At 33.9% G+C, this 16045-nt stretch overlaps 3 protein-coding genes and 1 pseudogene across 6 annotated transcripts; 1 reads left to right on the top strand and 3 right to left on the bottom strand.

Moving 5' to 3' along the window:
- Positions 1-709: 709 nt before the first annotated feature.
- LOC142545839 (uncharacterized) lies at positions 710-2747 on the bottom strand. The gene is made up of 4 exons (XM_075653241.1): positions 2435-2747; positions 1699-1804; positions 1078-1226; positions 710-993 (listed from the first exon to the last, which is right to left on the bottom strand). The coding sequence occupies exons 1-4, from the start codon at positions 2573-2575 to the stop codon at positions 898-900; spliced, it is 492 nt and encodes a 163-aa protein (XP_075509356.1). The 5' UTR covers positions 2576-2747; the 3' UTR covers positions 710-897.
- A 492-nt stretch (positions 2748-3239) lies between these two features.
- On the bottom strand, positions 3240-5124 carry LOC142544641 (GRAS family protein RAM1-like; annotated as a pseudogene).
- Positions 5125-8480: 3356 nt separating this feature from the next.
- Positions 8481-12455, top strand: LOC142545837 (FHA domain-containing protein PS1-like). The gene is made up of 6 exons (XM_075653235.1): positions 8481-9017; positions 9611-9822; positions 9925-11196; positions 11370-11505; positions 11606-11985; positions 12066-12455. The coding sequence occupies exons 1-6, from the start codon at positions 8717-8719 to the stop codon at positions 12312-12314; spliced, it is 2550 nt and encodes an 849-aa protein (XP_075509350.1). The 5' UTR covers positions 8481-8716; the 3' UTR covers positions 12315-12455.
- Positions 12456-12586: 131 nt separating this feature from the next.
- LOC142545838 (tetratricopeptide repeat domain-containing protein PYG7, chloroplastic-like) lies at positions 12587-15943 on the bottom strand. Of its 4 annotated transcripts, none has more exons than XM_075653239.1 (5): positions 15514-15943; positions 14882-14924; positions 13885-14183; positions 13375-13521; positions 12587-13098 (listed from the first exon to the last, which is right to left on the bottom strand). In XM_075653239.1, exons 1-5 carry the CDS (start codon positions 15721-15723, stop codon positions 12817-12819), a joined length of 981 nt encoding a protein of 326 aa, XP_075509354.1. In that variant the 5' UTR covers positions 15724-15943; the 3' UTR covers positions 12587-12816. The 4 variants fall into 4 exon arrangements, with proteins under 4 accessions (XP_075509354.1, XP_075509351.1, XP_075509355.1 ...); XM_075653236.1 differs by having other exon boundaries at positions 14882-14936; positions 15514-15942; XM_075653240.1 differs by having other exon boundaries at positions 13885-14177; positions 15514-15942.
- Between the last annotated feature and the right edge of the window lie 102 nt (positions 15944-16045).

The following is a 16045-nucleotide window of genomic DNA, read 5'->3' as shown; positions in this document are numbered from 1 at the left end:
GTATTTATGAAAATATATAAATGTTGAAGAAAAATTACAAAAAGAAATTAATTTACAAAGTAATTTATAAAGTCAGGATAATTACTTTTTCCAATATACAAGTCTTCTGAAATTACACATCTTTTGAGTTGATAACCAAATATTAATTTTATCAAGAGTCACGTAGCAGAAAAACAATCTACCTAAAACATTGGCCACGATAAAATTTAGCCCATGCCTAGGTAAAACCAAAAAGCCTATCACGGAAAATGGAGCTTATTTTTTTTAAATAATAATAATAATAATAATAATAATAATAATAATAATAATAATAATAATTCAATTTTACAAATACAAAAAAAAATTTAATTTTACAAATACAAAAAAATAGGATGAGTTTCTAAAGTAAGGAGAAAGTCCATCCATCTTGCTCTCTTATTTTTAGATAATTTATTTTAAAACAACAGTTTTAAATTTTTTTAAATTTGCTATCGTAAGAATTATGTTCAAATATAATAATGGCTGCACAAAAACTTAGTCTCCATCCCGACTTGATTTATGAAAAAACATTATTTTCATGTTAAATATCATTACTTTTTCACTTTAATATGACTCGTGTTAATCCGTCTATAATGATTATTATTTTGTATGATCATATAAATCTCAAATAATAACCATTATTTTATATATTGTATATACAGATATCAGTGTGCATGAACTCAAGAGAAACTAACACACATGATGATCACCAAACTTAAATTCAAAGGTGCAAGTACGATTAAATTAACGTGTATTCCCTTAAAAAAACTGACTACTAGTCACTTTTACATAATGAAGACACAATCCGTCTCAGTTAACATAATATAAATGAAACTCAGTAGAAGGCATGGACAAAAAAGATAGAAACGTAGTAAGAACTCAATCCTCTTTGTTACTAGCTGCTCTCGCACGATGTCTGAGCTCGGCTCGTTTCCATCTAACAATCAAATGGCACATCGAAAACAATGTGTTCACCTGCAACGATAGTTAAGACAATATATCAGGCGAAACGACAATAGGAGTAAAAAGAATATGAACTAGATTTAACTGTTCGGTTACCAAGATCAGGACCGCAATCACCAACAGTGGCCCAGACCAAAGTACTGAGAGAAAAAGTCCATGCGGATCAAAATAGTCTTGCCCTGCAAAACTTCTCCAATTTCCAGCTAAGAAACTATTAAGCCTCTCAGCAAGATAAACTCCTCCAACTGCAACAATGTAACTGCACTAATAAATTGCTCCCAAACGAACAAATATGAATTTGAAGTCCAAATACACATGCAACACTATATTTATTGAGCACCGCCTTCAGCCTGCGCTCATATATCATTGTTCTGTTTTGACACACAAGTTAGGGCATGGGAATGACACATATGCAACACTATATTTATTAAACATCTTCTTCAGACTACAGCTCATGTTTCATTTTTCTTTGACACACAAGTTAGGGCGTGGGGATTGGCCACAATCCTCAGAAAGCATTGTACCTCTATAGTTTCTGCATCTGCTGTATAAGAGACTAATATCTCTACGTGATTCTACTAATTTTAACAATTGATGCCAGATCCTTTTACGCCAACAAAGTAAGATTACTCCCTTCTAGGAATATTAAATCTTATGGTAAAAACTTACAAAGAGAAAAGGATTCAATATACAAGATTATCAATTTAGCCAGCTTACGTGCAAGAAGAAACAAACACATCTGAAAGTTGACGTTCTTCCTAGATGCAAAAGTTACTAGCAGTAAGAACACATGGATGGAAATAAGACATATCAACCAAGGTTCCTGGAAATAAGAAATGATAGTCAGATATCCGACACAGGCGGTATGTGCATGCAAGGGTAAAATATACTAACAATTCATTAAGTTTTCGTGACAATTAGAAATACTGGGGAAGAATAATGCCTTAGTATCAAAAGACTAAGGTTTTCAAATCTAAGATTCAAATTCATTTACTTGTTGGATGGACAAAATGTAATTGAATTTCAAATCCATTCTAGATCAAGTGAAGTAAATTCAATAATAAGTATCCATTCTCAAATACTTCCCCAAATCAAATATCTAATCCAAATCAAATCCATCTATCCAAACACAACCTAACAGTTATCATGGATATTTGATCAAATTAAAGAGCCTGCTTTAGAAAAGAGAAAAACTTGTAAGCTTTCGATGAGGCATCAATTCCATTGCCAGACTTTCAGCAGTAAAACGTGGTCACCACAGAATTATGAACCAGCTTTAGGATAAAACCATAAAATAACCCCTAACAGAACGTTCACTGAGATGAAGCATAAATCCAAATTGCAAAAGCTCAAATAACAGATCTCCACAACACCACATCACAATTATCATTAATGCAAATCAATTTGTCTTCTCCACCATAAGCGCAGTTGGATATAGTTATCTATGCAATACCTTCCAATTAATGGCATGAAAAAAACCCAAAAAATTTTCATACGCGGGCTTGAGTTCAGAGCGGAGCTCTGCCGTGAGCTTTTCCACCAGATCTGCCATTTGATCCATATGCGCGTTTAGGGCGGATTGTAGCTCCTCCATTGTTCTTCGCTTCTCGCAACCTTTTTCTTGATTTCAGATTCAATTAAAGACCCCAAAAAAATTACGGTTCTACTATTTATTGGATTTGTTGCTTATGTAGCACGTTTGAGAACGTTCTTCCACTTTTAAACGGTGACGTTTGACAGGGATGCAAAAATTAGGGCTCCAGACATTTGGGGTCAGTCAACTGTTCATTTTATTTTTTTACAAGGGGATTTATACTTTTAATTAATTAATAATTAATAATCAATGTACAATAATTTACTCGTTTATGTTACTTGAAATTATCCAGAAAATTGTATTAAAAATATTTCCGGCAAATTCAATATAACTATATTATGGTCCATAGATTCTCGGTTAGATATTATAAAAAATGTTTTTGGAAGACATTGTCCGGATATCATAATTTTTTTTGTGGAAACGATTTCTAATTATTAAAATTAGAGATAATATTTTATAAAATCATTTATAATTAACTCGATTAATTATGATAATAATTAGAATAATTGTTTTGTTTTAAAAGTAGGATATTTTGTAATTGAATGAATTGTGAACAAAGTATGGTATAATCATTTGGTAGTACAAGATATATGCCGGGAAAAAAATAGTATAAAATATAAAGGATATGCATCTAAATTAGTTTCAAAATAAAAAATAAATTTTTTCATAAAAAAAAGAAAGAAAGAAAAAGCAAAAGAATATATTATATATATATATATATATAATATATATATATATATATATATATGTTTAAAGAATTTGTGTCATACACAGCAGCACCAAGAGGAGGCAGTGATCAGAATCCTTTCCTGCCACCCTAAAGATATGATTCTGCCTTCATCTCTTTCAAAAACTCTGAAACCCCCATTTTCTCCATCATTATATACTGGGTGACAACAATGGCTTCTCATTTTCAGCAGCAATTTTGCCTGCATTATGGAGACTGAACTTTGCTTAATCCCCGAGAAACCGTGGCTTTCCATTCTCCATTTCCATGTCTCCATCTTCTCGAATTTTGGACAGTTATTCTCACTCTCTAATCTATGATCATGATTTAGCACGCTTTTGATCTCTTTTCCGAGATGGTTCTTCTCAATTCTTAACCTCTCAGCGCTGTCGATCGGGAGACAGTCGTCCAATGAATCGAAAATGGCTGCGAAATAATGCAGCGATTCGACGAATCTTGATAGGAAGTTGTGTGTGTTTCTGGTCCCTTCTTGTTCCACAAGCACGACGATGGAGGGACGTATCGTGTTTAAGTGTGTTAAGGTCTCCGAGATCTCGGAGAAACTGTTTAATGAATTTAGATGAAATACTAAGTTGAATGCCAGTGTTTCGTTCTTCTTTTTCTTGGGTTTAACGAGCTTGATGGTGCTTGGTGATCTTACCAAGCCATGGAAGTCGAAGACTAAATTCCTGAAGCTTTTGGCGAAACTCACTAATCTTGATTCTGTTTCTTGAAGTTCCTCCAAGCTTCTGCCAAATCCGGTTATCTTGATCCAAATTTGATTGTTGGAAGTTGCCTTTTCTGAGAGAGATTGCAGCAAAGAAGGCCATTGGAATCCATATGATACGTCGAAATCGATGACATGCAAGGCTCTATTATTTGAATCTTCCTCTTTCTCAAAGGCTTCAAGAATGGCTTGATTTGCAGTAAAATGAGCAAATTGATAGAACGGTGACACCTTGTAGAGTTCTGTGAATGCCAAGAACTCTTCATCAGGAGTTGGGATCTTCATTATCATGTTGTAAAACGGAGATTTTCGTGTCAGTAGCCTTGCCACGAGGCCATCAGCAAAATAGGTGGCAACCCTTTGGATAGAATCTCCTGTCAAGCACACATTATGATACAATTCTGTGAGGTTCTCCATCGCTGAGGCAACTTTGTTTTCATTAATCAAGGTGGCGGATATGAGCAGCAAGTGGATCAAATGAAGTTCTTTTCCATCTTCATGGTAAGATAAGGGACCTTTGATGACCTTGTGATCAATCTTCATTATTTGTTCCCTCAATTGAAGGAGCTGAGAATATTTTACTTCCTTCACAGATTTCATCACTCGAATCCGAGGGAAAAGCGAGTTCCATTCTCTTCCTTTCCCTCTTCCTCTCGCAACCCGACTTATAATCCGTAACAGCAAGCCCAAGACTCAAAAACTCCTCATGATCCATACCCTCCATCTTTAACCCAGATGGAAAAAATTTTGTGATTTGAAAAATGTTGGAAGTGGTTAAATGGCCGGATCTATATATAAATAAGGGATATACAGGTCTCCCTTTCAGGAAACAAAAGGAATAAGAACAAAAACTAGGAAGGAGGAATAAGGCATCATAAATTCCAAGAAAACATAGGGATAAATCTTGGAACTTCTTCGGATTTTATGCGTAAAAGAAATCGACGAGGAACTCAGATAACAATAAGGAATCTTTTCTTATCGAAAGTCAGTAGTGTTGAGAGTCAAGAATCTATTAGTAATCTTTTTTGTTTGAATACTACAAATAAGGCTATTGGATTTTTGGGCAGTTCGGAGGGGTCAAGAAATGCCATATGAGGTGTGGACAAAATACAGCAAGCAAAATCTAAGCATCTTTATGCAGAGATCACCGGGGCCGGATCGAAGATCGTGAATTTTTTATGCTTTCAAATGAAAAAAAAATTAAAAATACTGGAATCCAACTTCATATTATATATATATATATATATATATATATATATATATATTCGAATTTACAAAGTATAAAATTTAAGAATAATGTGGCTACTACCTGATTCCACCACTTATATTCTTATGAGTAACTTATCACGCATAGTAGCTAGTGGTTTGCAGTAAAACGCGTGAGACAATTTTTAAGAAGAGAAATCAATGATTCTTTGAATCTACCATGTCCGGTTTTTTATGCCATTTTGTTTAGCTGAGATTTTTTTTTTTTTAAATAATATAAATTTCTTTCATAGTAGTATACATTTTAATAATCGTAAAGCGATTTTTTTTATAAAAAAATCGCACTTTGTTACGTTTAATTACGTAAGTTAAAAACTATTATTGAAAACGGAGTAGATTGTTCGATTTGTTTGTTTTAAATTTTTTAGTTCGAAAGCTATGATATATAAGATTTGTTGGAGCAAATACGCTTGGGATGCTATAATAAGTTATTTAAAAAATATAAATTAAATTATTGAGGAATAATTATGAAATAGTATGCAAATTGATGCGAATAAAGTCCGTCGTTTTCATTTTATAGAGAACGAATCAACGCATTTTGGAATTAGCGATTCAACTTATGTGCTCGAAATTTTTGTATAGATATGCGGTCCACCGCATAATTGATTGATAATCCTCGAATTTTAACTTTAAATTATTTATTAACGTTCCGTTCAATTCAGTTCGTTTACATTTTTAAGTTGACTAAGAACAATTTAGTTATATTAATATAGAAATTAGATTAAATAAATCAAATCGATGGTTAATTTCATCTTAGGAACATTAACAACAAGTAGTTCGATGTTTACATAGGAAAAACAATAATCTGACTCCTTGTTTATTACCCTAATCTTAATAATTTCTGCGAAGTTAGATATCCATTTAGGCCAATCAAAAAATCTTTCTTTTTTCTTTAAAAAAAAAAAGAAGAAAAGAATTGTTGGCCCCTTCCATTTGTCATCAATGGTTTTAGGTCTACGAGTTGGTAGAATAAAATTTTCGTACATTTATTCACGCATAGAAAATGCTGTTTGAATGAATCAACCTAGTTATTTAAAAAATTTAACCACAAAACGGGCAGCATTTCGAATTCTCAAAAATTAATTTAATATCATAAAAATATATTAAAATACATTTTAAAATCATCAAATTTCAAATCCCTGGATACCCTCAAGGTTTTGTCACCAAGAACGTACATGAAATTTAATTAATTTCAACCCGGCGAATAAAAGAACATTTATATTAGAAAATTTTGCAATAACGTCAGAGTCGATCATTTATCTGCCTAATGGACAAAATGTTAATTGACTTATGAGACCGTCTCAAAAGAATTTTTATGTATATTTTTAGACCATGAACTATTTATTTTATTAGAACCAGCCATTAATATATCTGAACTATAATATAAAGAGAAGGCATCTTAAAAATAACTATATATAGTGTATATATGATCACTTCAAAATTGCAATTATTATCTTTATTTTTAATTAATTTACTAATTGTTTATTTGATAACTTATCCAACAAAAAAAACCTTCTCACGACAATAGAGAATATATTTTTCTAATTAATTAAATTAATATTTTTAGATAACTATCCGAATAGCTTAATTTTTATTTAGAAAACACAAGAAAAGCCGAAAGCCTCCATATAACAAGAACTATAAAACAAAAAAACAAAAACTTAATAATTTCAAATTCCCCCACTAAAAATATTATTTAATATAAAAAACAATTATATAAGCATACAACATCTGCATATGATCGCTTAATATATTATAGACGTCGAGATAAAATTGGGATTTAAGGGTTGAATGTTAATGATATAACCCTCTTTATGTTATTTGTGAAAATTCAATTTGATCGGCGTATTTAATTTCTCCGTCAATGTTATTCTTGTATGCACATCATTCGCAGTGCACCTGATCAGCATTTTTGTTTACAGTGAATTGATGTTTCTTGATCTTTACAGTGAATTGGGACGAGGTTTTGTATTCGAGATTTTTTTTAAAATCTCTTCTCACTTAAAAAAAGTGCTTGGTCATTAAATAATTTTTTAAAGGATTAACCAATATTTTAGGTTTTTAAAAATAAAATAGAAAGCAAAATAAAATACATTTTTTAAAAGGATTAACGTAATATCAACTCCTCGGAAAAAAATTGAGATTTTCGTGAAAAAATATATACTCGTTATAAAAAAGAAGAACACTATTAAACCATTTAAACATATAATATTTGAGTAGGTCTCTTGTGAGACGATATCACGAATCTTTATTTGTGAGACGGGTCAACCCTACCGATATTCACAATAAAAAGTAATAATCTTAGACAAAGTTTAGTACACATGATAGGATAAACATGTGAGTTTGGTACACATGATATAATAAACATGTGATATATAATATAAGGATAAGTTAAAGATAAATAAAATGTATGGTATTATATTTAATGTTTGGTATGATTTTAATAAGAGTGATTAAATTTATATATTATACTGTAATGACAAAATTAACCTTATCATAAAAAATTTTTATAATTTCAAAGTTGTTATTTGAGTTCATATTTTTTATCTGTTCATGTGTCGATAGTGCTTGCATGATTTATTTATTTTTACCTCATTTTATATATTATATAATATGATAATTGAGCCCTTGATTTTGTGAGTCAAGTCAAATATCAATTTTTAAGGTAATTTTATTGATATTTATAAAAATTATTTATATAATTTTCTCGAATTCATTTATATAATTATCATATTATATAATATATAAAAATAAATAAAAATATTTATATGATTTTAATTTCTACCTGCTAGCATATATTTATAAAAATGATTTATAAATTGAGGGCAATTAAGTCATTTGTAGTGTATTTTTTCATTAAATTAAAATTATCACACCTAATAGAAAGGACATTTTATCCTTTTAAAAAATTATTCATTAATCATGGGCTTCTTAAAAAAGTACCAAACATGAGATGAAGATTATTTATCAATCCCTCCCTTATCCCATGTACCAAACTATGCCTTAACATAAATAGTAATATTTGGATGACCAAAATAAGAGATCCGTATCACAAATACGATCCGTGAGACCGTCTCACACAAGTTTTATATTATAAGAGGGTCGGTTCGATTTTTATGGTTTTTTAAGAAACAATTTTCATATTAATCAATTTATAAAAATACCGAATCAATCAAAATGATACTATTTCTCTTCTGTTTGGCTGTTATGTGTTAGCTGATGAACCGGAGGGATTGTAAATTTAGCCGTTTCGCAAGCTGTACTCTAGTGCTTCCCAACGGTCGTCATTTTCAAGATTTCATTCAAATTCCCACTTCCCCTCTGCCACTTTTATTTCCAAGAATCAAGAAACCGAGAAACGAAACCCCATTTCTCCAGCACACTCGGCGCACTCATTCGATTGCTTTTGCTCTCTTCAACAATGGGAGACACCCAAGAACGATTCAAATCAAAGGAGAAGGAAATCCCGGTGTTCACAGTCACGAAAAACAACTGCATCCTCAAGAACATCTATCTTTTGGATAACCCGCCTTCACATTCTCCTTATTCTTCTTTAATTGCGAAGAATGGCGATCAACATCCAGAAATAGAGGAGACGGTGGTTGTTGGGAGGCATCCGGATTGCAGTATAAAGTTGGAGCATCCGAGTGTCAGCAGATTTCACCTCCGCATTACCTTGAAAGCCTATTCTCGTTCCCTCTTCGTCACTGATTTGTCTTCCGGTGAATTCTTTTTTGAAACACATTTTAAATGTGTGTGACATGAATTGTTGATGGATTCTGTTTTGGTCTGATGGTGATATCTCAATCTGATTATGTTCGAAATGCATCTGTTAATTTAGTTTTGCAGTTCATATTTGGTAATGATCATGCCCTGGAGTGCACAATTATTTAATCTTTCTTTGGTATTTATTCTTTTTTGATGTATAGATAGCTTCAATGAAGTTCATGATATGATTTTTTTCACGCAAATACTAATAAAAATAATTTTTATTTGTAATCTTTGATTAGAAACGATCTTCGGATTAGAATAGAATATCAGATCAGAGGTTCTCGAACAGAAAACTTACAACTTATGCTATTCGATTAACTGGCAGCACCTATATCTGCTTGTAGATCATTTGTGCGTGGGTTTAAACGTATTCTTTCCTTGTAAAATTTTGTGATTGAGATGGTACTATTAATGTAAAATGGATAATCGAGTTTCATGTTCCATCGCTTCTTGATGCGATCTATGCAAGAAATTTTCGTCTGAGAATGTGGATTGAATTGATGGGGTTTTCCTAGTTAGTGATTTTGAGGGGCCTATTTTTCAGCGCACGGAACATGGGTTTCGGGGAAGAGAATTGAGGCAGGAGTCTTGATGAAAGTGAATGAAGGGGATACATTACAGCTTGGAGGATCGAGTAGGTTATACAAGCTGAATTGGATTCCATTAACCCGTGCTTATGATATAGACAACCCATTTGTGCCTCAGTTGGATGACACAAATATCGTTGAAAAAGACGCAGAAGATGAGACATTTCAGGTCAATTTTCAGATTTCACTTGAAAAAACATGATTACCCATGTGGTTTAATCGAATTTCTTGTAATACCTTTTTCTGTATTCTATAAATTTGATTTTTCCAGGATGAGAATATATTGTCGTGTAAGAGCGATCAAGCACAGATATTGAACTATTATATGAAAGGCCTAGAATTGCTACATTCTGACGAAAATCCAGCTTTCTCCATAGAAAAAACGAGTATATCAGGGAGTCTCATGCGTGAAAACTCATGTAATTCATTTTTCAATGAAGTGGAGATGGAAACCAAGGAAATATACATTCAAGATACTGAAATCTCGAGCACACGGCCATGTGAGTTTGGCGAAAAACATGATGCCTCTAGTGTACTTTGTCCCTTAGCGGTGTCTCGAACACACTCTGAAATAGAAAATATGAAGACCCCTGGAATGAAGTCCGAGAAAAGATCAGGTTTGAACATTTGGTCAGGAAGGGGTAAACCGAAAAGTGTTCAGATTGAAACTGGAAGACATAGAGAAAAGAGTAGTGCAGGGACTAGTGAAACTTCACATGTTAAATCATTAGTTGATGAAAATTGCCGTTCTGAATCAGTTTTAAAAGATATTTTTGCTGGTCTTGTCCAAGAAGAAGAGGAAATCTTGACTCCAGAAAAGGAATCTCTTGTAGTTGGATCCTGGATGAGCAAAGCTCAGAAGAATTGTGAATCAATCTTGAAGACTCCTATGCCTAGCAATTGTTCACATGTTAAATCATTACTCCATGAAAATTACCACGCTGAATCAGTTTCAGAAGATGATTTTACTGGTCCTGACCACGAAGAAAAGGAAATATTTACTCCAGACAAGGAAAATCATTCTCCCCTTCCTCTGCTTGTTGGATCCTGGATGAGCAACGGTGAGAAGAATCGTGGATCTATCATGAAGACTTTTATATATAGTGTGGATCAGGATGAACACATTTTCACCCCGGACAAAGAGAATATGTCTCCCAATGCTCCGTGTCTTAGGTCAACAAAGAAAATGGAAATATTAGAAGAAGTTAAACACGCGACTTCTTCACATAGATCATCGCCCTTGAAAAAATCTGTTAATTGCAACTTGTATCAAGAGGTGGACAATCGTTCTACTTCAGATATAGAAAGTCAGCCTCGAAAAGTTATTCCAACACAGAAATCAGAAAGTTTTGCATCCAAAAGTCATGTCAACTTAAATAAAAAATTGTCTATCTTAAAGTCCAGAGGATATAGAAATCCTTTTCAACCTCTGTCCCTGAAGTTCAGTTGTAATGGTAGTGGCAACTCTAAACCTCATGAAGCCACAATTAGCGGTGGCAGAAGCACCAACTATCCCAAGTCTGAAGAAGCTTTTCTTCTGCCTGTATGTGTGATGGGCCTGTTTTCTTATGTGATATAGTACTAAATTTTTGGACAAAATTTAAGAATGCTGCAATTTCATCTTCTCAGGACACAACTTTTGTTGCATTTAAAGTAGGATAGATTAAAAAGTTCAAAGTTATCTTGCAGTTTCTTATGTTCCATCCAAATTTGCAGAAAAAGTCTACGATGGAGGAAAAGAAAAGGTGGACTATCATTGCAGATACTGCTAGTTTGCTAAACAAAAACTCCAGGAAGGAGTTGCAACTTCTGCAAGGTCTGAAAGGGACTTGTTTGATCATTCCCAGAATTGGTAAATACCAGTCTTTAGCTTTTTCTCAACTCTCCATAAATTTTAGTATAAGACATGATAAGACTTACATCTTTACTTCGATTACTGAATATGATCTCAGTACTTAGAGAATTGGACTGCATGTTAAGATGTGGAAGTTTCTTTAGAAGAAGCGGAAAGGTTTCTGCTGCATTGCAATGGATTGAAGATTGTATGGAGAACACAAAATGGTGGATGCATGTGCAGAGCTCTGCAGAGGAAGGAATGCTGATTCCTCCAACCCCACCACCTGCTTCGTCTCATCATTGGTATAATGAGGATAAAACTGCAGTCTCAGTTGGATCGATTCCCTTCTCCCCGTATAGTTTACGTGAAATTGTCACTCCTACTACTGAAGACCATATCCTTGAGTCTGCTCTTTTCTTTAAACGAATCAAGAATAATGAAGAGCTCGTACTTCTTAGTGATGATGTTAGTCTGAAGATCAAGGCCATGGCAGAAGTATGGGAATCTCTGCACATATTACATTTTCTGTCAAGAGTATTTATAATGTTTCCCTCTCTAATGTTTGTTTGTTGCAGGGTGTGATTTGTGAGACTGCAGCGGAATTCCGTAGAAGCTTGGTGAATCCATTCTCTGAAAGGTTTTTGTACACCGAGAGTTCACCCAGAGGACCTACTTGGTCCATTGTGGATGATGCCACACTTAAGGAGAGATATTATCCCAGCTCGGCAAAGAAATTGTCAAAATCTGGTGGAGAAGGTGTGAAAGGCCTGAAGCTCATACTTGTGCATAATTCCAATTTCAGCAAAAGTGTTCCTGTACTCTAAATGAGGGTTCTCCCTCCGTTTGTTTCGAAATGTGAATTTCAATTTCTTAGTGCAATGAAAGAGGCAGCTTTGTATATCAAAAGCTTCACCGATGGTTGGTCATTGGCAGCTTTGTATATCAAAAGCTTCACCGATGGTTGGTCATTGATTGGTTTGACATTCGTAAATGGTCATAATCTTACAGTCGACAAGATAATATTTTACCTTCATGATATCAGAATACTACTAGATAAAAAAACTAAATTATGATTGGGGCCGTTTGAACTAAAACATGCAGCAAGAAACCATAGATTCATGCTACCTCTTGAAAAATGTTCTTGTATATTTAAATGACAGCATACACAAACCACACCCATCTTTAAGACGATAGCAAGTGAATCAATCGTAGAACTTGGTGAACCACGAGTCCACGATGTCCAAGTTAGAACATGAAAACGAAAGTACTTTCCTGGCTAGAGAAGCTATAGAAATAGAAATCAATCATCATCCGAGCTATGGTTGGTCATTTCTTCTTTGTTTTTACAGGAACTCCTTTATACATGCTTACTTTCTCCTTCAGTTCATCTCTTCTGGGACGTGCGATCTTGTTGTTTGGATCAAAAAGCAGAACTTCTTCAAATGCCTTAAGAGCGGATTTTAGGTCGTTGGACTTTTCGTATGCATCACCAAGGTTGTTCCAGGCAGTGACATAACCAGGTTGAAGTTTGACAGCACTCTCAAACTGAGCTATACCCTTCTCAACTTTTCCATCACGGACATAACTGACACCAAGGGCGTTATAAACCTAGTGTATGAATAAATAAATCGGTGAATTAAATGAGTGATCAAATGCAAGAATATATCACATCACAAGAACTGTCCAATGAATAATAGCTAAAGTTAACTGTGTGGCACAACATAGAAACAACATTTGTCCGGTTTAAAAGGAAAATAAAGGCGTTACCGATTCCATTGGTTGAAGAGAAGTTCACTATATTAGAAATAACAACGAAATAAAAGTTGGCAGTGCTACCATCTGCACTACTGATAACGAAATTTAAGATGCTGAAATGAATCGTACTTGAGCAAGATCTTGGTCATCCCCATCCCATTTATCAATTGCTTGAAGAAGAAACTTGGTGGCAGCGGGATAAAATTTTCTTCTCAGCATCACTGCTCCGAGTTCAAATAACTCAGTAGCACTAGCATCACCACTTCTAACTTGCTCCTGTGATTTTATAACAAAAAATAACTCAAAGATAATGACAAAAAATCAAGAATCTTGGTTAGGAATAAAAAAAAAGCATCTTGAAAAAGATTATAGCAAGAAAAATTACGTAAACTGCAATATAACAAACATCAACTCAACTGTTCAGCCTAATATTCTTCCGCAATCAATATAGTTACTGTGAGTCTTTTAATTCATGTCGAGTATCCACATAGTAATGACATATTAGATATATTGTAACTAGAGCACTAATGGTGAGGGATTTAATTATCATAATAGAGTGAGAAGGACATGAGATTTAAATGCCAGCTTCTTAGGTGAAAGGAAAACCACGAAGAAAGAAGAATATACAAGACCACTAACTTGCAATTCCTTTGCAGAAAGATCAAGCTCTCTGCGCACTAGTACTTGACGAATAACGAAGAAAGATCCAACTGCGAGCAAAGCTAGAAGTAAAAGCAAGTACGAAAGCTGGATCCCCAATTCAAACAACTCCCCAACCTCGTATACAACATTTTCTCTAACATCTTCACTCGCTTGAGCCACTTGTATGGGTGACAACCATGAAAGCGATGAGCATAAAACAGACGTTATGAAATTGAGAGGCACATCTACTCTTTTTGTATCATCACCAACAAAAGGGTCCCGCAATAAGTCTGAAACTATATGCTGATATCAGCATGTAAAATGTTGCTACATTATACTGAAGCAAAAAAACTAAACTTTAAGCTCTATATCATGAAAAGTTCAAAGTTCTAAAACAAGTTCAAAATATGCATGAACAAAAAATTACACCAAAGAATTTAAATATGAATAAAGACCATATTATAAATCTTGAAATATAACCGAAGTTAACAACCTGATAGCACACTCTTAAATATAAGTTGATCTCATAATGCTGGAAAATGGAGATAGTAACAACTCGAGGAGAGTGAGGAGCTCTCTTAGGCATCTCTACTTTCACGAGTTGCCACTTTCCTTTTCAGGATGCAGTCAATTATAATGATTACATGAATGACAAAATTGCATTTTTAGCAGCCCAAAGTTTTAGTCACGTAAAAATTTCAGCTATCTAGAAGCAGGAAAAGAAGTTCTCGGATGTTAGATGAATGTACCTACAAAATGACAGTCATACTCATGACTCATATTGTATAAAAGAACATATACATACCATATAGAAAGGGCAGGAAGGAACAGAAATTGTCAATGTACTTGTCTGGACGCAATTATGCACAATGCTGTGTTTAACTTACTTGGCCAGGTATAAACACAGGAAAGGAAGAAACTAATTCGCATTTCTTGCATGAATAGGAATGGACACTCAAAGAAAGAGTCTCTAAAAAGAAGGCAATCTTATTACCTTTAGCTTTTGTCGAAGTCAGGGATGAGCACCTTTGAATTTCCTGTTCAAGTACCTAAGTTCGTTGAAAAACAAATCAATCACTGGCACAACAGCTGGACAAGCAAGCACGGGAAGCCTAATAACTACAATAAGAAAATAGAGGCTAAAACAAATTAAATTGGATGTAATTATTCGATGGGGTTGCTGATTATTGAACTTCAGAGCCTGAAAAAACAACTTGATGTCGCCCAGTCCCAAAATTTTCATGTAATCCATTAAGTCAATCACTCTACGCTCATACATAAAACATTCCATAAAGTAAATTAAAGTCCAACTTGATTTTTAACTTTCAATGATAACGAATAAATAATCAAACCTGGTGATTCCCATTTCCTAGAAACAACCAATGCTCTGTTCTTTAATTTGGTTCAGTTCCTAGAATCAGTTATCGCTATCTAGCGATAGATACATAGAGGATGGGTGAGAAGCGTGTTCCAGTCCCCCAATACGGAGAGAAGAAAAAAAATAAAAAGTATGCATAACATATCTAAAACAAACTAAATCACCCCCAACTACAGTCGATTGTAGGAAAGTAAAGTCTTAAAGAAGAATTGAATAAACTCTCCACACCCAAAAAAAAAAAGTGATACCCGAAGAGAGAGCTTGGGGACTGCAAAACTAAATCTCCTCGAAGTGGGCTTTCTTGAAAAGTAACAAAAGGCTGTTTCGTTTCCATGAAAGAATGAAACTGCACAAGAAAATTGGCTTTGAAGTTTGATTCTTGGAGATAAATGGGGTATACTGATGGCCGTGCTTTCACTGTGTCGTGTAGGAAGTGAAAAGGCACACTGGATTAGCATCTCTTCTGTTCTAGCAGTGTCTGTTCACACTACTCCAAGCTTCTGTTGGATGGTGCCCGTGTGTGGTACTATGGGCAAAGATTGAGTCTTGAAAGAATCCACGGTGAAATTCTTTGTTAATTAGTGTGTGTAATGCGTGTTTATTTCTTGAGAAATGTTTCCACTGTGATGAGGATAAAGCTCCACCATCAATCTCAAACTAAATTCTCAAACCATGTCCAGCCGGACACGAGGCCATCCACGGTAAATTGGTAATTTAATTTTCTTCTTTCTTGTTAAAATAACAAATAAAATGTAAAATGCTAGTTTTAAATTTTTTTAA

Source organism: Primulina tabacum, chromosome 5 (assembly GCF_025594145.1).
Source record: "Primulina tabacum isolate GXHZ01 chromosome 5, ASM2559414v2, whole genome shotgun sequence".
In the NCBI taxonomy this organism is placed as follows: Eukaryota; Viridiplantae; Streptophyta; class Magnoliopsida; order Lamiales; family Gesneriaceae; genus Primulina; species Primulina tabacum.
This window is presented reverse-complemented; position numbering and strand designations above follow the sequence as displayed.

Excerpts from the sequence above, each read along its gene's own strand:
- LOC142545838 (XM_075653236.1), bottom strand. The coding sequence starts at position 15,723 with ATGCTAATCCAGTGTGCCTTTTCACTTCCTACACGACACAGTGAAAGC. Across the intron at positions 13,522-13,884 it reads TTTCTGCAAAGGAATTGCAA|GAGCAAGTTAGAAGTGGTGA; the intron begins GTTAGTGGTCTT and ends ATAAAATCACAG. Across the intron at positions 13,099-13,374 it reads ATGACCAAGATCTTGCTCAA|GTTTATAACGCCCTTGGTGT; the intron begins GTACGATTCATT and ends TTCATACACTAG.
- LOC142545839 (XM_075653241.1), bottom strand. The coding sequence starts at position 2,575 with ATGGAGGAGCTACAATCCGCCCTAAACGCGCATATGGATCAAATGGCA. Across the intron at positions 1,805-2,434 it reads TTCATGCCATTAATTGGAAG|GAACCTTGGTTGATATGTCT; the intron begins GTATTGCATAGA and ends TCTTATTTCCAG. Across the intron at positions 994-1,077 it reads TGATTGCGGTCCTGATCTTG|GTGAACACATTGTTTTCGAT; the intron begins GTAACCGAACAG and ends CTATCGTTGCAG.
- LOC142545837 (XM_075653235.1), top strand. The coding sequence starts at position 8,717 with ATGGGAGACACCCAAGAACGATTCAAATCAAAGGAGAAGGAAATCCCG. Across the intron at positions 9,018-9,610 it reads CGTCACTGATTTGTCTTCCG|CGCACGGAACATGGGTTTCG; the intron begins GTGAATTCTTTT and ends CCTATTTTTCAG. Across the intron at positions 11,986-12,065 it reads AGATCAAGGCCATGGCAGAA|GGTGTGATTTGTGAGACTGC; the intron begins GTATGGGAATCT and ends TGTTTGTTGCAG.